Source organism: Ambystoma mexicanum, chromosome 5p (genome assembly GCF_040938575.1).
Source record: "Ambystoma mexicanum isolate Mex_15411 chromosome 5p, UKY_AmexF1_1, whole genome shotgun sequence".
Taxonomy (NCBI): domain Eukaryota; kingdom Metazoa; phylum Chordata; class Amphibia; order Caudata; family Ambystomatidae; genus Ambystoma; species Ambystoma mexicanum.
The window spans coordinates 8,298,120-8,319,292 of NC_090930.1; the positions used below are offsets into that span (position 1 = coordinate 8,298,120).

At 44.0% G+C, this 21,173-nt stretch overlaps 1 protein-coding gene across 1 annotated transcript in view; it reads left to right on the plus strand.

Moving 5' to 3' along the window:
- The first annotated feature begins 1,236 nt into the window (after positions 1-1,236).
- The window catches only part of LOC138481607 (vomeronasal type-2 receptor 26-like), a 48,097-nt gene continuing 28,160 nt past the window's right edge, over positions 1,237-21,173 (plus strand). The window contains exons 1-2 of the mRNA XM_069613804.1: positions 1,237-1,317; positions 2,705-2,828. Coding sequence (XP_069469905.1) covers positions 1,237-1,317; positions 2,705-2,828 — 205 coding nt within the window. The remainder of the gene's footprint in view (positions 1,318-2,704; positions 2,829-21,173) is intronic.

The following is a 21,173-nucleotide window of genomic DNA, read 5'->3' on the forward strand; positions in this document are numbered from 1 at the left end:
GAGCTTGAATCTTTGCAACATCTAGTAGTGACATGTCATGGCCTCTCTGGAATTCGTAAACAATTTATTCAGCATTTGTCTGATCTTAACTCCCAGCTAAACCATCATGAAATATGGCAATTGGTTTTTGCATGCCCAAGATTAGCGGTAAAAGTGGCAATTGTCCACTTTTTAGAAGCAACAGCACCAGATTGCAATTTGGTTAAAAAAAAAATGAGGGGAATGAAGAGTAAGGGGAAATCTTCTGCCTGATTATCCTAATTTATTTTAATGTGATGTGATATACGTTTTTTTTCTCTCTTTCCTCAATATTATTTTCAGTTTCAATTGTTAATTTTATTTGTTAATTCTAAGTTATGTGTAGCATTCAATGAATTGTATTTTACCATTGTTTTGTATACAATATTTGAAAAGTTGTATCTTACGACTAAACAAATAAAAAAAATGTAAAAAAAGATATAGGAGCACTCAGACAGTGGATCCAGGGAATTATGGTAAAAGTACCTAAGTGTGTAAAACAGGAACAGTCAGACACTGAATGGAGGGAATGATGGTCAAAGCACTAAAGTGTGTACTAAAGACTGTGATCGAAGAGTACTCAGACACTGGATCCAGGGAATGATGGTAAAAGTACCAAAGTGTGTAATACAGGAACAGTCAGACACTAAATGGAGGGAATGATTGTCAAAGCACTAAAGTGTGTACTAAAGACTGTGATAGAAGAGTACTCAGACACTGGATCCAGGGAATGATGGTAAAGGTACCAAAGTGTGTAATACAGGAACAGTCAGACACTGAATCGAGGGAATGATGGTCAAAGCACTAAAGTGTGTACTAAAGACTGTGATAGAAGAGTACTCAGACACTGGATCCAGGGAATGATGGTAAAAGTACCTAAGTGTGTACTAAAAACTGTTATAAAGGAAAACTCAGACACTGAATGGAGGGAATGATGGCCAAAGCACTAAAGTGTGTACTAAAGACTGTGATAGAAGAGTACTCAGACACTGGATCCAGGGAATGATGGTAAAAGTACCTAAGTGTGTACTAAAAACTGTCATAAAGGAAAACTCAGACACTGAATGGAGGGAATGATGGCCAAAGCACTAAAGCATGCACTAAAGACTGTGATAGAAGAGTACTCAGACACTGGATCCAGGGAATGATGGTAAAAGTACCTAAGTGTGTAGTAAAAACTGTCATAAAGGAAAACTCAGACACTGAATGGAGGGAATGATGGCCAAAGCACTAAAGCATGCACTAAAGACTGTGATAGAGGAGTACTCTGGACTCTGGTTACAGGCAATTATGGGCAAAGTACCGAGTGTGTAAAACAGACTGTTATAATGGGACAGTAGGATACTGGATTCAGGGAATAATGGTCATCCTATCAAAGTCTGTAGTGATGAAGGAACAGGCAAGCATTGGATTCGGGGAGATGAATTAATATGATTTTAAGAGACATTTTGCAAACGGAGCTGCACGCTTCAGCCATACATCTGGGGAAATAAGGACAATTTCCCAAAGAAGATGACAATAGGCTTTCATGAGCTGAAACACTGTCCTGACACTATTAACGATGCTTCCTTGTGAGAATATAAATACAAGCTTTGAAATGAGGAATACTGTCAGTGTGCATTAACGTCTGTTATTCACATAGCAATGGAGGGATTTCTGTAGGGCCCGCCTACCTGGAAGAGGAATGAGAGCTTTACACGCGGATGGCTCAGTGCAGGGAGAGGAGGAGGCAGCAGAGTAAGGAGGGTCAGGTTGGGCTATAGAAAGACTCCACACTCAGAAGGGTCTTCATATTTTCCTTGAAGTGCAGTAGAGAGGGGGACAGTTTGATATCCATTGATGAGATGTCCAAGGTTCAGGATGCAAAGCAGGCAAATGGCTGTTTCCTATGTTTGCCACACATTGAAGTCTTTAAGATAGGAGCTTGAGAATTGTCTATGTGCGGTTGACTTCATAATGCCTCTTTGAATTAATTAGTTGCATTTGCAATTATTTTACAGAAGAAAAAGAGTTGTGCAATGCCAAACTTACATATACATACACAATTCTAGGGCAGGACGTAGGTCTCTGTTGGCCAACATAGCGGCTCTACCCACCCCCACAGTCCTGCATTCTGCACATGGCCACGCAAGTGAACGTGACTGCATATTTGCAAATAGCCTCTTTCCCTATTCTGTTCTCTCTCGGCATGTTTTATGATGGCTGCATTCCTGAGCTCCTTTAATGATCACACTAGCATCAGGAGACAGGAGCCTAAGCACTTATCTGATGTCCCCCTACTCCCACACCCACACTCATGGCAGGAGACATCGGTACCATTCCACATTCAATTTAGATTTTGCTCTTTCAATTCACTGCAGCTGAACACTGAGGTGAGGCATTTTCTGCGCACTGTCCTCCTTAGTCTCCATGGTTTCTTTTCAATGGGTGAATGCCTGGACTATGGAGAGGGGAAGAGACTACCCGTTGGCCCGAATACATCTTCATCTTGATGAAGTCCCAATTCTGCCCTATATTTTGGCAATAATTTTACAGGTGATAAGCATTAGACCCAGTCAAACATTCGCTATTTATAATCATTTGAATACATATTTAGATACAAGATAAGAACACAGATAAATCATTGTTGGTTTGTTTTCAAGCAAAACATTCTAAGCCGTGGCTCAGTTCCCTGTTTCTCCATCAGGTCCCCAGATCCGTCTGCAGTGAGAGCTGCCTCCCCGGGTACCGGCAGTCCCCAAGGAAAGGGGAGCCCAACTGCTGCTTCGACTGTGTCCCCTGCCCAGTGGGCGAGATTTCCAATAAGACGGGTGAGCTCAACTTCTACCTTTTGTTGCTGTTTCCTTGTACCTTCAAATGTCTGCAGCTTAGCTCAGCATTGACACATTCCAAACCTAAAGTTTTAGAGGTGTGGGATAAAATGTACTTGATGCAAATAAATAATTATATGTTCTCATTTTCAGGGTCTTGTTTTGAAAAGAAAATGGCAGATTAATATTTCAATTGAAACCAATCTGTCATGTTTTCTAAGAGGCTCAGAGCTTCACAAAGACATGCACATTTTCTGGATCTGAGGGGTATCTTTTCCCATTCAAACATATATTATTAAATTGACTAGGGTGGGATCTCCATGGGGGTGTCGGAGTAGCAGATATTTTCAGAGTTTCCCTTAATAGTACAACTGCCTTCTAACAGGGCAGCATCAAATTTGGTCAGCACATTGGGTATATATCTTTTCTGCTGATTTAATACATTTTCACACACAATTACAAGAAAGGCAACATTCCTAACTTTGTGATACTCGTTTCCTCTATGTTAGATTGTATTATACCCTTTCTAGTAGACTTGTCTGGCCAATTTGTGGTCCCTTTTTAGGTTTCAACTGAAGTTGCTTCTATTAAGGGTGTAGACAGAAATTAACAAGATTGGAAATAGACATGTTTCTCCTTAGCTCTCAATGAGGTTTCATTAGGCCCTCTCAGATTTGGAAATTCGAATCCCTAATGTAGATGAACCTATTGAAAAAGTATCTTGGGAGCCACTTGGGTTCTCTGGATACTTTAGCTCTTTGACTAGCCAAATCCTCTAAGGAAAAGACTCCTAATCCCTTGCATTATAACAAAAGCATTGAAAGGAAATGGAAAAACTACTTACTAGATTTGCCAAAGGTTATCAGGCCGTGGCCTGCTGAAATTATAGTAGCGAAAACATTAAATGAATGAAACACATTTTGCTTATTACTCTAATGGAATGTAGGTGCAGTTGGAGGGTATACGAGAAAGAGGAGAGATTGGTAGTGAAAAGGAGGAGGTAAGATATTGGTTTCAGGAGCAGTTGCTAATATCAGGAGGACGGGTCGTAAGACAGAGGAAGCAAGATGAGATGGTAACATCTGGGGGCAAAAGTGATATAGAGGAGGTGGACGTGGAAACATCAGGGAGAGATTTGGAAGGCTGGAAGTAAAAGTTCCAAGGGGAGAAGGTGGCTATATGAAGGCGGGGATATCAGTTAGAGGAGCAGGCACCAGCCAGGTGTTATTATCAAGGCTGGAAAAAGGGCAGAGTAACAACAGAAAGCGACAATGGTATAGACGAGGAGGTGATATGAACATCAGCTGGGGAAGGTGAAATGGAGGACAGGATGCAGAACAGGTAGGCTGTGGCAGGCCAGTCAGTCAGTCAGTGATACGTTCATTCAGATACAAATATCCATAAGACCAGCAGCAGTCATTACAGGCAATACTACAATGATACCGAAATAAAAATACATTCAAACATCCAATCATATTAAGAGTTTGGAAAAGAGGGATTTTAACTGCATAAACACCATAACGCTTTTCCTGCACTGCATGGCACACTGGAGAAAGGTTAACATAGTCTGTCCCACCAGAGGCCAATCTGCCATAATAAATAGATCAATGCCACCTGGCATTGATCGAACTTCTTGGCTCTCAGGAGGAGAACAAATGCAGCTGCTCTGATGTGGTCCTATACCGTGCAATAAAATACAAAATATAGGAGGTACTCCTTGAAAGCCCCTTGGAGTAGGCGAGTATTACCCTCCAGATCACCTGTCCAGACAGCTGCAATCGCTCTGAGTGATAAGCAGTTACATCTAGCTCTGGTTAAAATTGAGTTGTTAGACCAGATTAGGGAACGCTGTATCAAATTTAAAGAGACAGCCAAATATCTCTGGTTAAAAGGTTTTGTCAATTGTCTAGATTCCCACATGTCCCTTGAATTGGGCACTAACTGTTGTCTTAAAATTGGTACGACTGCTCATTTGAGAAGATTCATAGTGCTGTTGTGCATTGATGTCAGCAAGGACATGTTTAATATGCTGAAAACAATGGTCTAACATTGTGTCGAGATGAACTACCTTTAGGATTGTTCCAAATTCCTAACCAATGAAATACTGGTTGCAGAAATAGGTCATCATCAAAACAAATCCTCGATGAAATTTTTCGGAAACTTGAAGGCTGCACATTTTGGAAAATAATAAAATACCACCAATATCCTCTGGTCTTCTGTCGGTGGCCTTCTTGCAGTGGCTCACCGCGGTTAGTGTACTATTAAAGGCAATTACCAAATAATCAAATTCCTTCCCACGTGGGATCCTGGATCCATTGCAAGATGAAGAGTGCAGTTTGATATATTTTCCCGGTCTGTGGCACTCTAGTACGCAGATTCTGCAGCATTGACTTCCAAATCCATACCCCTCAGAAAACTAGAGTAGACATTGGTACATTAAGTGCACTGGGGGCACGAGCGATTCGAAGCAGGTCATTACAGTAAAGTAGCGCTGGGAACCGTTTTTTTCCCAGTCTGGGGACATCAGTTCCTAGTTGTGTAAGAACTTTGTGTGAATCGTTGATATGAAAGGAGAACAGCAGGGGTGCCTAACGCCAATACCAACCGGAAAATAGCTTGTCCACTGACCCCCTCCTCCTCTCCTTACTCAGGCCATCGTGCCCATGTGAATCTTTTCCAAGGCTATTATTAAGTCATTTTGGCAACTGAGTGTTCTGAGTCCATCCCATAGCTTGGCATGGTTGACATAGTCAAAAGCACTGGATGGGTCCATACACGCTAAATAAATGCTACTACATTTAATAAGAGTGAGTTTTCCAGCAAAAGATACGGATTTCAAATCTGTTTGAAGTCCCAAACCCTGGCCTGATATAATTGGATATTCGATGACATTGTTCAACCCACTGTTCGATCTTCCTAAGCGAGGCTATCATGAAGGTTCTGAATTCTGTATCAGCCAATGACAGGGGTCTATATGCAGCTGGGCTCGTTCTATTAACTTTTTTGAAAATGGTACATATCACTGCCCACCTCCAAGTAATTGGTAGCGAGCATTGGTTCAGAAATAGATTAAAGCCTATCTGTGAAATCAGTGCCCATAATTCCGGAAGATCATGAAATCAGTGCCCATAATTCAGGACGATCCCTGTACAGGTACAACTGGTTTATCATCGGGACAGGGGCATCTATCAGCAGCTTGCTTCAAGATAGCTAAACAAATCTTGTCTATTAAAAATACAACCTGATTATTGTTGGGGGATCGCCTTCAGTGATCGGAGATAAAACAAATATTTGGGTAACCTACTAAAGAAACAGGGTACCACGAATTGCAAAGAGTGGAACAAGGCCTTACATATTCAGAATCCTCCAGAGAAACACCATAGCGGTGTTACTGCGTCTTTATGGCGGCCATTATTGACTTTCCAGGCACCGATAGTGGTGACAGCATCAAGTCATGTATTGCAGCCCTCCTGGTCTCGTTGCTGTTTCCGTCCTTTAATGGCCATTCTGTAAAGCACCCGGGCTGTTGCAATGTCACTTTTGGTGGGCACCCAAAGCTTCCTAGCCACAGTACATTCCGAATGAATCATGCCTGCCCTTTAGATAACCATTCAGGCACATTATCTGAAAAAAACATCAGGCCACTTAAGGCCTCCATGCGTACCTCTGATGTGACAACTTCATTAGACAAAAGACGATTGATGCACTCCCTGTTACTACTTACAATCATGTTATGGAATTGGAGCTCGTCTCTGGCTGACCAAGATATCCTGTTACATCGGGGAACTGAATGTGCTATGCAATTCTGATCTCCCACCTTGGGGCGCATCAACAACTTCAACACAGTTGTGATCACTAGACAAATCTTGTAATACGTAAAAGTCGTGTAGCCTCCACCATAAACTAAGTAAAATACAAAAGTAATCTTGTAACTACTGGTGAAAGACGTGCTGTTGGAACTTACACAGCCTGGAAGGTGTATTCTGTGCTTAGCTACTTTTTACTGCTTGCGTTGTTGGTGGCTCAGCTGGCAGGTTGCCTGCACTGCAGTATTGTAACACATGCCTTCCATTACACATTTGGCGTGCAGAGCTTGTGTTGGCAAGTGTACTCAAGTGCAGTTGGCAGAAGGAGGACAGTGCTTTACTGGTGGAACACGTGCTGTAGGAACTAACCCTACCTGGAAGGTGTATTCTGTACTCAGCTACTTTTTACTGCTCGTGTTGTTGGTGGCTCAGCTGGCACCTTGACTACACTGCAGGATTGTAACACCAGCCTTCCATTTCACATTTTGTGTGCAGAGAATGCACGGACAAGTGCGCTCAAGTGCAGTTTGCAGAGGGAGGCCACTGCTTTACTGGTGGAACACGTACTGTTGGAATTTACCCTAAAGTGCTTAACTACTTTTTACTGCTTGTATTGTTCGTGGCTCAGCTGGCAGGTTGCCTGCACTGCAGTATTGTATCACCTACCTTCAATTACATGTTTTGTGTGCAGAGCACGTGCAGACAAGTGCGGTCAAGTGCAGTTGGCAGAGGGAGGCCACTGCTTGACTGGTGGAACACATGCAGTTAGAACTTACCCTACCTGGAAGGTGTATTCCATACGCAGCTACTTTTTACTGCTCGTGTTGTTGGTAGTGTGATGCTGGAAATGCATTGGAGGGACAGGGCCCCCATTTGTGTCCTGTATTGTTTTCTGCCCAGGAGTCCATGTAGCACTCCTGGCAGTGCAGCTCTTCCTATTCTTGGTTTGGTGTACAGACCCATGGGATACCCTTATGGCACCCATGGGTGGGGGTGCAAACCTGTGCCCCTGTGCACCTCTGAGTGGCCCATAGAGCAGGGTATGGGCTGGTGGCAGCTCCATGCTGAATTTGACAGGTGCTCTGAGTATCCTCCAATTTGGGGATACCCAGGCCCTGGCATTGGAATCAGTTGATTCCTGATAGGAGACAAGATGTCATGCACCAGCCCTGGAGAATCGCTAGTCGTTGGAAGTACTACTAAGATGGCGGCCTGTTCCATTCTGTTGGTCTAGTCTATTCCAAGATGGCCGACGTACTCTATAACTAGCGGCCATAGCAACGCTCTGCGCGTTGTATCGTTCCCGTTACGTGCCCAGCAAGTTGCTCTCAGCATCTAACTATTCAACTTACCTTTGCTTTCAAGTCCGTTACTTACCCTCCTATGCTTACTTACCTCCTATTCTTTCCCTACACTGGAGGTGATTTCAGGTTTTCAGGTAAGGTGATTAGGGTCTTTGTCCTCTGTCCTTTCTTACACGACGCGCTCTATTCGGCGTCTTCCGTGTAAGTATTTTTCCCGTCTTTCTCTCTCAGCCGGCGCTTCAGCGTTAGTGTATCTTCGCTGTGAGCGTATTCGACTGTGCTTACTTTTCTGTCCTTTTACTTACCTATTTCTTTTCCTCTTTCTTTTCTTTTGTTGTTCCGTTCGTAACGCCTCTCCGGTGTTTCCGACGGACCGAGTTCGAGTCCTCTCTCAACCACAGCTCAGCCGGCACGATAGTTGAGCAAGGTGTGGATATTCATACTATGTATCCGGAGCTCGGCTACTAACAGTTATCAAGATCTCCAAGTTATTTTCGGACATTGGTATTCCACGGACACCTGAATACTGATAGGGGTTTTTTGCCAGGAGGCTTTTTCCCCATTCTTTAGGGCGCGCTCCTCAGGTATTCCCTTGGTCTGTTATCAGCTAGATCACGGAGGCTACCGAGGGAGCGCGTCCCTACCTTCGACAAAAAAAAGAGAAGAAACCCGCCGAAGGAGAAAAGATTAAGAAGAAGAAAGCTGTAATAAAGACGGAAGAAATACTGGAACAGACAGGTGAGGAGGAGTTTGAGAAGGCAGAGACTATTCGTGACACAAGATGGCCCCTGTGGCCTCTTGCTTTCTATTGCCTGTTACCTTGTTTTCCCAAAGACCTGGGAAGCCCTGACTCTGTCCCTTCCCCCTGACTGGCTGTTGGGTGGAAGTTCCATATATGGTGGTGTTGTGAAGTCCAGGCCAGACTGGCTGGAGCCTTCCCAGTGACTGTATGTTGTGGGTACAACCTGTGAGTGGGACCTGGGTGAATGGAGTGGGTGACCAATATGCACTTCTTGTTGTGGATGTCTGGTTTCTGGTATGAAACACAATGACTGAGACAGCCATACCCGAAACTGGCATGAATGCAGTGTGTAGTGTTGAATGGCTGGGCACTTGTAACAATAAACATTCCTTATTGTGAGTGTCTGAGAGGGAGGAGAATGCCTGAATGCACTGTGCGCCTGATTGGCTGCCTGAATGCCCTTCTGAGTGATTGGTTGCCTGAATGTGACCCAGCAGAATGAATGGGAGATCGACAGTATATCTGGGGGCCTCTCACAGCCTGAATTCGTTCAGAAGCTGAAGTTCAAACTGACATTGAAACAGAAGCTTAATCTAGAAGCCCTGCTGCAAGAGAAGAATTGCTGCTGTTCTACTTTGCAGATCTGAAAGGTGTTGTGCCTCCAAGAACTGATCCAAGCAAGGACCTGATTAGGCACCCTCTTTCCGAGCTACGAGGGACCATCCTGCACCAGCTGATCTTTGCCAAAGCTCCCTGGTAGACAGACCTACGAAAGGCTGCCGACCGGAGACGGGACTGACGCGAAATCACGAAGAAACACGCCGGAGAGCCGTCCACTGTCGATGACTGCTGTCGCCGACCCGAGCCGCAGTGCACCCCTTGCCTAAGAAAATTTTAATCCAAGGACTCCCTTGTTCATCATCGGTGACTGCTTACGTCCCGCCGGAGAAAATTCAAGCCGTCGACAACCGAGGAGAATCCGCCGGTCGGTTTCCCGCCACCCGAAGACCTCAGAGACGCCTACGAAGCTACTAAGAGCCAGCTGTGGTCCCATTCTGCTCTTTGATGCCAGATGCCAACGACCCAACACCTTTGCTGGACCAAAGTTCTTCATAGACTCTTTAAGGTCACGAACTATCTTCACTGAGGTGCCCCGCACGCCTTATCCTCACAGGATGGCCACGACCGACTGTCGACAAGCACCGCCAGGACCGAAGCTGCAGCCTCACTGCCGTTGTTCACCCTTTTCTTCGTAGGATCTCAACGATCCATGGCTTCTGCCTTAAAGGCGAGCCGCTCAAGAAGGATCCGCTGACGACTCTTAGTCGAACTGTGCTATTCCAGGTACATTGGGGTGGTAGAAACATTTTAGAAGGAAATAAGACTTACTGAACAATATATGGACTGGGCTTGTAGTGTATCTTTATTTTTACTGGTTGCCCAGGTGGGGGGATCTCCACACAGAACTATGTCTAACTGTTCTAACCAACTGTTTTCCTCCTATGTCTATTGTTGGTTACCTTTATTAATTGATTTGTGTGACTTTTGACCAGAGTACAGTTGATGCACTTTACTGAAATCGGATAAAAATTGTGGTACCACTTAGAACTGTATATATTTGCAATTTTAGATTAACAGAGCACAAAATTAGTTATTGCGATTGTGTATATAACCTTGAACCTTAATTATATAAAGACCGTGTTTTCACTAATACAGAGTGTGGACATTCCATTGTGGGTGCTTGGGGCCTACACTGTACTTAAGAACCAGCCTGCATCACCTCCTGAGATGCAAGGCCTTGATTGCTCATCCATTGCTACCAACAATTGAGAATCTTGGCTGGGGTTCTCTGTGCATGTCCTCTACCATACAGAGGGCAGGAGTACAGACACCCCCCTCCGGTCCTTTACAGGTGGCTCGGCTGGCACCTTGACTGCACTGCAGGATTCTAACACCTGCCTACAAGTAAATGTTTTGTACGTAGAGTGCGCACGGGCAAGTGTGCTCAAGTGCAGTTGGCAGAGGGAGGTCACTGCTTTATTGGTGGAACACGTGCTGGACATACCTTTGGCTTCCTTTGTACTGCTCGTGGTGTTGGTGGCTCAGCTGGCAGCTTGCCTGCACTGCAGTATTGTAACACCTGCCTTTCATTACAGCTTTCTCACGTGGACACAGAGGTGCCTTTGCCTTATTTTGAATTGAGGTAAGGCAGGTCTTTTATTGTTTTTCTATTTTTTTAAGTATTATTTGTGTGATTATTGTTTGTGGTCTCTAGATTGTGATATTTATATGAATGGCAAAATGAGTTGCCAGTGATCTACTAGAATCCGCGCCCAGGTCGGCTCTTTTAAAAAAAAAAAAAAATTATTGCAATTGATTTAATTAAACCTTTACAAATTCAGAATAATAAAAAATAATCAGAACAAATATCGAACACAATCGTATTAAAAGAAACAGTCATTTTTTAAAACAAGGAAAAAGATAAAGAAAGAAACTCACTTAACCATCATAGATGGAATAATAAAACAATGGTAATGTTAAAAACTCAACCAAGGCGGTGAGACAATAGTGCAGAGCCAATTAAAGGTACAATTCAATCAGTACATTCATCCTGTCCTAATATAAGAAAAAAAGCATAAGGAACCAGTACATGGGAGACCAAATAGTGCAACTAATGCAAATAGTATTACTTGACCCCTATCACACCTGAAGTGAGGACGAGATAAATAATATCAACAATTTAAATTCCATGTACACAGTTTATCATTAGGGGCCAGACCAGCAATTAGTCCTTCACAGGTCCTTCGCAGATACCCTCAGCAGCCCGGAGTCTACAATTTCAGACTTTTAATAAAGCCAGATAGAGCCAAACCCTCATGTGCACTAAGGATACTGAGACATCGCTGCCAGGCCACCTCTTCATTGAAGCATAAAGGGTTCACATCTAGAGGTTCAAGATATTTAGCTCTAGGGCCATATAATGGGCCACATTCCAGAACCAGGTGCCGTAGGGACTCTAATTTCCCCATACAGAACCGGTAACTAGCAGCATCTTTCGTTATTTGCAACCTCCTTAGTTGGATTTCCCTAGTAAGTAGAAGGTTTCATCCTGCCATAAGTAGAATTCCCTGATTGAATTTATTCGGGAATAAGGCCAGAATCTTAGCTGGAGAGCCTCTACATCTATGTTCATGCACCAAATGGTTCAGAGAAGGATAAGAATGGAAGGCATCAGTAGTCTGCATCCGATCAAAATTAAGTAGGTCCTTTTTGACCTTCATCGGATTACAGACCAAGGTCTCCAAATTCACACCAATATCAGAAAGATTGAACTCTGATCTTTCCCTTAGGGAAGTTAACACAGTAGAGTAGATCACATTTCTCCCCATTAGTTGGTACAAGGAATCAGGGATAGGAGCCATATTTTCGGAAATAAGGACAAACAGGCCCATTGTACCTTTACCCAAAGGGATGCAATACCAAATTCAAATTGTATGGCTGGTAACGGGACTGTATTAGGGACACCGAGAATTCTTATCCACATTCTGACCTCGATTTTTTCTAAGATTTAGTGCATTTTGTCCGATTTTAATTCCAGACCATATGTCAGTTTTGGTACGAAATTCCACTCAAAAAACATTAGGGAAGTTTTAAGGGGGAATCTACTGAATTTACGGTCGATCTGAGCTTCCAAAAGCTTGGCCTTATGGAGCAGGGTCTCAGTGGCTATATTGAACCCTTAATAAGCGGCAAAATTGAAGCCCAGATATCTGACACTTTCAGAGAGTTTCAAGTGCATTCCATCAACACTACAAACGTGCCCGCTGATCTTCACCCTCGCTTTTCTAAAAGAAAGAATTTTAGTTTTGTTAGGGTTAACAATAAGCCCATTATTTTTGACATTGCTCTCAAAGTTATTTAATGACCTCTGCAGAACGACCCTGGTTAGGTCGAAGATCAAAAGGTCGTCTGCATATGCAAGCCAAACGATTTTCACTTGGCCCACCTTTGATGCAATTAACCCTTCCTTCGCAAAGGACAGTGCAACATCCGAGAAGTATCGGTTGAACCGCCAGGGGGCCAAAACACATCCCTGTCTGACTGCCCAGGAAGATCGAACTCTCCGGGTAACATCACCCCTTTGAATAAGGCAGACTTGAATCCCGCAATTCTCATAGACTCCACTGATGCGTCTCAAGAGTCCCCCTGGTAGGCCCCAGTTAGCCAATTTAGCCCATAATCTACCCCGGTCCAGGCAATCAAATGCAGCTGAGAGATCAATCCAGGCCATATAGGTGTAACCCTTAGGTTCCCACCAGGCCTCTTCCTGCACGCACTTGAGGACAAGACTGTTAATGTTGGTGGAATGGCCCTTCCTAAATCCGCTCAGGAATTGCTCAACAGGATGCCCCATCCAAGACCATTCTTCAAGATGTGTGAGCAGCAAAGCCGAAACGATCTTGCAATCAGCGTCAATCAGCGAAATAGGTTGATCATTTAAAAAAAAAAAAAATGTAATTTTATTTTATCGGTTTATCACAAACCTTTAAAATATTACAGATAATACACATAACAAAACAGTTTTGCCGTATACACTCTCCTAAGAAGCCCCTCCATCCGATTTTTATTACCAAATCACTACCTTCATTGCCCATCAACTAAAGGCAAGCTTAAACGATTTTCTATTATCATTAAAAAGCGGGTCAGTGGCAGTAACAGTTTCATGTCAGAACCCTGAAACATGTAGGCCCACCAATCATCTGCACAGAGGGAGGGGTGATTTAGGCTCCAAGGTCTCAGGTGGATTGTCCTTTCTGATCGGAGCTTAGTGCAAAATAGCACCAAGTGCTTAAGGGTTTCCTTGTCTTGAGTACAAAACCTGCACATTGGGTTTAAAGTTTTGTTACATTTCCATGCGCACAGCCGTTCCTTAGTTTTGAATTAAATGCAACATCCTAAACAACCTTTATGCTTGAGGCTCTGGAAACAGCTTGATATAGCGTTGTGGCATATTAAATGCCCGGGTTTCAAGAGGCACCTCACTCATCATTTTTGCGGCAGCTCGTTGTGTACAGGTTTGATCCCAGTCAGCATGCCAGATTTTTAGTTCAGCGGCATTCAGATTGTCGTGAAGCATATCCAGACTGATTCGGTGTTCTTTCAGGATCCCTTCGCATCTCTTGTTCCACAATGACACCATGCTCCTGTTCGCCGGTGTCGGACAATGAAAAATGTAAAATTGTGGTATTTGCTTGCGGTGTCGAGTTTTGCGAAACAAACCCAACAAGCTCAAACATATCCTAGCGTGGAGCGATATGAGCGACAGTTCATACCTCACACACGCTGTCATGATTCCCTTTCGGAGAGCCATTGTCTTAGACCAGAAACAGTTCTCTAGTGACGACCATATTTCATGGGAGCAGCCCAATGCGTTTTCAGCGCCATATAGGAAGACTGGGATTACTTTTTGTTGGTAAAAAGCCAACAATGGTTTTATTGTAAATTTCCCGAATTTCTTTTGCATGATCATGGCTTGACTCGCCAGTTGTCTGCATTTCCTTTGGGTTTCAGCAATCCATTGACCATCATTGATGGATGAGTTTATTAACATTCCAAGGTATTTTACACTCTGGGATGTCTGGATTAGGTCCTGACCCAGGAACCATTTCAGTTTTTTCGTTTTTTTTCGCACTTTGAACGTTCAAGTTCTTGAGCACAAGAATTTCAATTTTTTTTTGTGTTTATCAAGAGTTAGTTGGATGCAACGTATTGACAGACAACATTCACTTTTCTTTGTAGGCCGACAGGTGTTACGTCCATCAGGACCAAGTCATCGGCATACAAAAGCTAGCTTAGGTGTGAGTTAGCTACTTTTGGTGGAAATGCGTTTACTGAGTACATTGATAGACCTATATCCAATATGAACAAACTGAATATTGCAGCAGCTAAGGGACAGCCTTGTTTTACACCTTTAAAGGTTTTAATTGGTGCAGACAATGTTCCTGATTGATCTAGCGGGATTTTTATTTAAGTTCAGTGTGAAGTTCTCAAATAGCGGCTATTAGATCCGCTGGGCATCCCCAGCTTCGGAGTTTGAACCACAAGAGTGACCTGTCGATGGTGTCGAACAAATACGAAAAGTCAATGAAAGCCAAATAGACCTTCGTATTCGATTTTATCACCTCCATTTTGATCAAATTCAATAGTAGCTAGTTTAGCGAGCATCCCACCTGTATAGGTCGATGATTGGTTGGATCCTCCTGCTCCCACACTTGATGATGTTTGTTTGTTTCTTTCTTTCTTTATTTGTAATGCGTTCCATACCCAGAGGCAGCAGGGCGCAGCAGGAAAGAAAATGCAAAGCTTACATTGTTGCAGAAATATACAATATGCAGCATCCTATACAGTATAATAGTTGATACAGTAGCAAGATGCAGTGAAACGAAGATCTGTGTGTTTCAATGTGAGCAGATGTGTGGATTACTATGGACAGATGGGATGTCAGGTACAGTAGTTGTTCAATGTCCTATACTTAAGTAGGACGGCTAGGGGTTATTGGTGTTCAGGTGTTTGATGAGGTTCCTTCTAAAGTGTGAGTAGGGTTGGTCAGCTCTCAAGTTATGTGGTAGGGAATTCCAAAGGGTGGCAGCTTTCACGGGGAAGCTATTACCTCCAATAGTGGAGAGGTTAAATCTTGGAATTATCAGGCAGTTAGAATTCACGGTTCTGGTCTGTCTAATGGATAGTTTCCTCTTGAGTTTGTCCATCAAGTAGCTGGGTGCAGCATTATTGAGGGCTTTGTGTGTTAGGGAGGCCATTTTCAGTAGGATTTTGTTCTCAGTGGAGAGCCATTTATGTTGGCATGTAGTGGCAGTGATGTGTTCTCTTTTATTTATGCCGAGCGTGGCTCTAAGGGCATTGTTTTGTACAATTTGCAGCCTTTGGGTAAGTGATTTATTGGCACGACTATAGAGAGCATTGCAGTAATCGAGTCTGGAGAGTATGAGGGCTCTCGCCAGGATCAGGCAACTATCATTGGATAGGAATGGCCTGCCTGCTCTGATTAGTTTGCAGGTGTACGCGGAGGTGGATGCTAGTGAGTTGACCTGTTTATTGAATGACATAGTGGAATCCAGATAGAAGCCGAGAGTTTTTACCTCGCTTGACACTTTGATGATGTTGCCAACTATGTTGAACGAGGCGTATTCACAGCCTAGTTTGTTAATGTTGGCATGCGTACCCAGGATGATTAGCTTTGTCTTATCATCATTCAGGCATAGGCCAAGGGATGCCATCCATTCCTGAATGATGAGATACACCCTGTTCACCAACTCTCTGTCCTTGCTATGATCCCCTAAAAGTGGGAGGAGAATCTGAGTATCATCTGCATAGTTGGTGTAGGTGATACCCAGAAGGTCCAAATCGTCGAACAGAGGTTTGGTGAAGATGTTGTATAGAGTTCGGGAGACGCAGGAGCCCTGATGGACACCACAGGTGATAGGAGAGGGGTCAGCTGCTGCTGAGGAGGAGACAACTTTCATCATTCTCTCACTCAAGAAAGATTCAATCCATCTGATTGCTTCGCTTGAGAAATGGGCTGCTGAATCCAAGTGTCTGCATAAGACCTTGTGATCCACAAGGTCGAATGCTACAGAAAGGTTGAGTAAGAGGAGGAGAGCTGTCTTTCCCTTATCCCTCAATTCATCTATTTGGGTCTTTAGATCGATAAGGGCTGTTTCCGTCCCGTGTAGGGGGCGGAAATCCGATTATCTAGATCCTAGTAGTTTATGGAGATCAGGTGTTTTTGGATCTGGACGTATGCCATTTTGTCCAAGATCTTCAGTAGAAAAGGTACTGTGGTGATGGGTCGATAGTTCGTGGGGATGACAGGGTCTAATGTCTGCTTCTTGAGGAGGGGGAGCGCCCAGGATTGTTTAAAGTTGGACGGGATGTTGCCTGAGGAGAAAGAAGCATTTATAAGTTTGGTGATAAATGGTGATAAGTCTCTGGCTGCGTCTTTGATTATGTGAGCAGGGCAGATGTCACCTTTGCAATTAGAGGGTTTGAGTGATAGTATAATTTTCTCAACTTCCAAGGTGGTTTTCGTAAAGGAGAATGTTGGTGTGTGCGCTAGGTGTAGCGTCAGGCAGGGGTTTAGGAGGACTGGGAAGATTCAAGGAATCTTTTTTTAGTTGGACTTTGTTTTGTAGGGTGTTTATTTTATTAGCTAGTGCCTGTTGGATATCTGCACACCAAGTTTGATCCTTAGTGCAGGTATCAGGTGTGTCAATGGGAGACTCAAGTTCCTTCAATATGGAGAAGAGTTCCTTCATGCTTGAGTTGGAATTGGCAATGCGGTCATTGTAGGAATTCTTTTATAATGTCGTGAGATAGTGGGGAGAGTAGCTTTCTTACCCATCTTTTCGTTGGGTGGGCATGATTTCCAGGCGGATTCACATTTTCTCTTTTTTAAGCAAGGGCCTTAAGTTCAGGTGTAAACCAATTGTTTAGATGGGTTTTGGGCTTACTAGTGCGGAGTTTTAGTGGAGCTATTTTGTCCATGGTGTCCAACATAATTTGATTATATTCATGAACCAGAGTGTTAGGGTCTAGATTGTCTGGCAATGCATTAAGAGTTGGGAGGATGGCTGGAATCATTTTTTCCACTGTTAAATTTTTCTTATTTCTTGTTAGGCAAGGTGGTGCTAGTGGCACGGCTATAGTGGGTGGTCTGGAGGTCAATATATTAAAGGAGATCAGAGAGTGGTCAGTCCAGGGTAGAGGAGAGATGGACGAGATGACCGCCGAGCAGTTAGCATCGGCAACCCAGTCTAAGGTTCTTCCCTTCAAATGGGTGGAAGAGTTGACTTTTTGGGATAGTCCTAGGGAGGTGATAGTATTAGCTATTGTTAGTGCATGTGAGTCTGTGGGGTCATTAAGACCAAGGTTAAAATCGCCTAGTAATAGCATGTGTGATGTGGTTTTGGCATTATTGGTTAATAAGCTGTGCAGATCCTCTTCGAAGGTCCCAAGAGAGCCAGGAGGTCTGTGGACTAAGTGGATGGTAAGTGATTGGGTGTTATTTATGGGGAGTTTGGCATTGAGGGATTCACACGATTGCAGAGTTTGGGTGGCAACTAACCGTAGGGCTAGCTTTTCTCTGGATATGATGCCGATACCGCCGCCGCGGGTGGTGCCTGCACGGTCCTGCCTAGATATGGTATAGCCATCTGGGATAGCCAGCATAAGAGATGGTCCTGCAGCATCGTTTAGCCATGTTTCGTTAAGGCGATGAAGTCTAATTTAGCTTCAGTGATAAGATCTGCTATTTCTAGGACATGGGCGACTAGAGATCTTGGGTTGAGGAGTGCTCCTGTGTAGGAATGAGCATCAGTTTCAATGCTGAGATTCATAGAAATAAGTGGCTTTGTCTTAGTTCTAGGAGTAGTAGTGACTTTAGTGGCTAGGGGGGTGGTCTGGTGGTGGGGGCACTGTGTTCTCTAGTATGGTGGCCTTTGGTTTTATATTTGGCAGTGGAGAAGAGTCTTCTAGGCGGCTCATGCAGTTTTGAGAGTCTAGCGCAAAGTTTGTTGTTTCTATCGGTAATAGGGCTGGGTAGGGAGGCGTAGGTGACTGGTCCTGGCCTGCAAAAGAGTTTGGCACAGGCGGGGTCAGAAAGATGAGTAGCTGTGTCTGGAGCATTGGGGGCTGTCTCTAAGGGGGAGCCCTGATGTGGATATCCTGGCATAGAATGTCCGGTGACAGGGATATGGCCATTGCGCAGAAGGGGATTATTGTGCGTAGCATCTTCTGCAGGCAGACAGGGTGTGCTAGTGCGGGCAATGGAGAGGCAGTAGGGGTCCTTACCAGGTTAGGCTGGTGGGGTCTAGTTAGATCAGGTGGAATAGGGAGAACCAAAATGGCAGGTTACAAGTGGATAAAATTCTAGATACCATCTCTGGGCACTTTAGCACTGTAGCTGTGGATTTTGAACGCCCAGATTTACGCACAGCAAAATTTGTAATATGCATCTAAGTAAACAGTACCAACGTCATTGTAATCAGGGTGAGTACACATGATCATATGCAGCTTGTTAGGTGCACCACTGCATGCAACACAGATTCAGGCAATACTGCAGGAGGTCAATAAATGTAGTAGTTTAGCAAATCAGCAGTGTGACTGTGAGTGTGGAATGCTCGCGTTTATAAGCAGGAGTATGCTGTATACAAATATATGGGCACATCAATCATGAATATGTTCAGGTGGTAAGTATACATCATCATTAGACAGTAATCAGAAGGCAGTATTTTGCGACGGGCTAGGTCTGCAGTTACGGTCGCGGTAGGAGACCGTGCAGACTACTGTGCTATACGATAGTGTGCAGCAATGATGCGGGTGGGTAGATGTAATAGGCTGTATGTAGAGAGTGGTGCACACACTTTTTAATAACTAAACGAGGCACTCATAGGAGCGGACATCAATACCCATCAATACAGGTGGTTACATATCACGAGTAGAGAGTGGAATACGAAGCATGGCAGTATCACGGTACGGTAGTCTTTAAGGTTTTAAAGTATGGATATCACTCTTATGGCGAGTTACCTTATATGAGTGAGTCTGGGGATGTCTGGCCAGGGGTTTGGCTAGCGGCGTAGGCGGCTTAGGGCAGGCACAGGACAGGTATAGTCCTTGTTGCGTGGTCCTTTGTGCGTGGGACGTCTCACGCCTCACGGTTCGCCGTCGTAGTAAATAAAAAGCAGAACAGCCAATCACACGGCTGCTTTGATCGGTGTGAGATTCCCTCGAGAGCTAGGAGGCAGCTCACACTGGTGGGGCGGCCATCTTTAGGTGGTGAAGTGCCAAATTAAGGACAATGGTGGCACAGCCTTCACGGCTTGAAAACGAAGGAAATGGGCACAGTCCAGATCATATTCAGCTCAGCAAAGCATCGGTGCAATTATAATGTAGGTTAAGCCCTGTGGCTTACCTGATGCACGGCAATGCCAAAGGTTCCATAACATGTAGAACATGAGCGGTACTCCAGGAATCAGGTGTTACCCCATTGGCAAAAATGTCCTTAAATTCCAAGTATAATAAATTTGCCCAGATTTTGAATCTTCCTTAAAATTGTTATTAGTTAGGCCATTAGGGCCTAGGGCTCTAGATCTTTTACATTTAGAAATCAGGGAGTAGATGGCATTAATATCCAAGTGGAGATCGCAGATAGGGCCATCAACCAAACCAACTACCTCCTCTGAGGTGATAGTAGGAGGCCCAAACCTACTTTCGAAGAACTGTACCCCTTCTTGCTCTGCAATTGAATTGAGTTGGGAAACTACATGGTTAGGATCCTGCCCATTCACCAGGTGCCAAAAGGCACTGATCTCAGCATTAATCAGAATCCCCAACATCATCTCAGGGTGTCGTTGTAAGAGGTTGTGCTTCAATAACTCACAGTAATTTTATAGGTCTGCTTGATCTTCCTTGACTGCTCATAGCAAGAACCCTCAACCAAGTTGGTATAATGGAAGGAGCTCAGTTCCCTCCTTGTGATGTGTTTTGCAGCAGCCAACTCCTCATTATAACAATGGGCATATCTCTGTTGCCTTCCCCCTGGTGCTAATCCGAGTTGGAAACCCAGAGACAAGGGAACTGATAATTAGCTGAAACTCACTCGCATTGATGTTATGTAGTTTCCACTCTAAAGTGGATAAATTGAGTGCATCCCTTAGTTTCTGATGTAAGTAATATATATTGATGTCTGTTCATCTTACTGCATTACCAGTCACATTGGCAATTACCTGGGGATGGAGACGAGATTCCCTGTAGTTCAAAATCAAGTTTGCCGTTAGGTTAGAGTGGTCACTCCAAGCATTAGTCAATACATCCATCAAACGACACACTGCAGTTCATTAAAAACGAGTCTAAGTAGATGTAATCCAAAATGGAGGAACTATTGCCCCTATGCCAAGTGTGCCAATCAATTTCAGGTAGGTGATCAAGCCTCCTCCCCACTAATGGCTGAAGGCCTTGTCCCCCTAGACCCACATACCAAACTAGCCCCAACTGCCGCTTCTCTGTTAGACCAGCGGTAATCCCATCAAGATCCCAAGGAGAGTATTGGAAATCACAGTCTGCATTCAGGTCACGCACCAATATAATTCTCCCATTCAAGAACCTACCAGATCAGTCGTCAATAATATGGCATACTTTCTCCACAAATGCATTCACCAGGGCGATGCCCTTTTGCCAATAGATATTGATAACCAAGATTTTCACTGTGCCGTCTATAGACTAGAAATCCACCCCCAAGACACTAAATGGCGAATTATTGATAATTAGTCCACTCAGACCCAAGGTATTTTCCATCGCAATAAGCAGACCCCCTGAGGGCCTTCCTCCCACACTTTCTTTGGCCTGTTGGGTAAAAATACTATAACCGTCCAAGATGGGTATAGAGGTCAACCAGATTTCTTGAAGGCATATGCAGTTG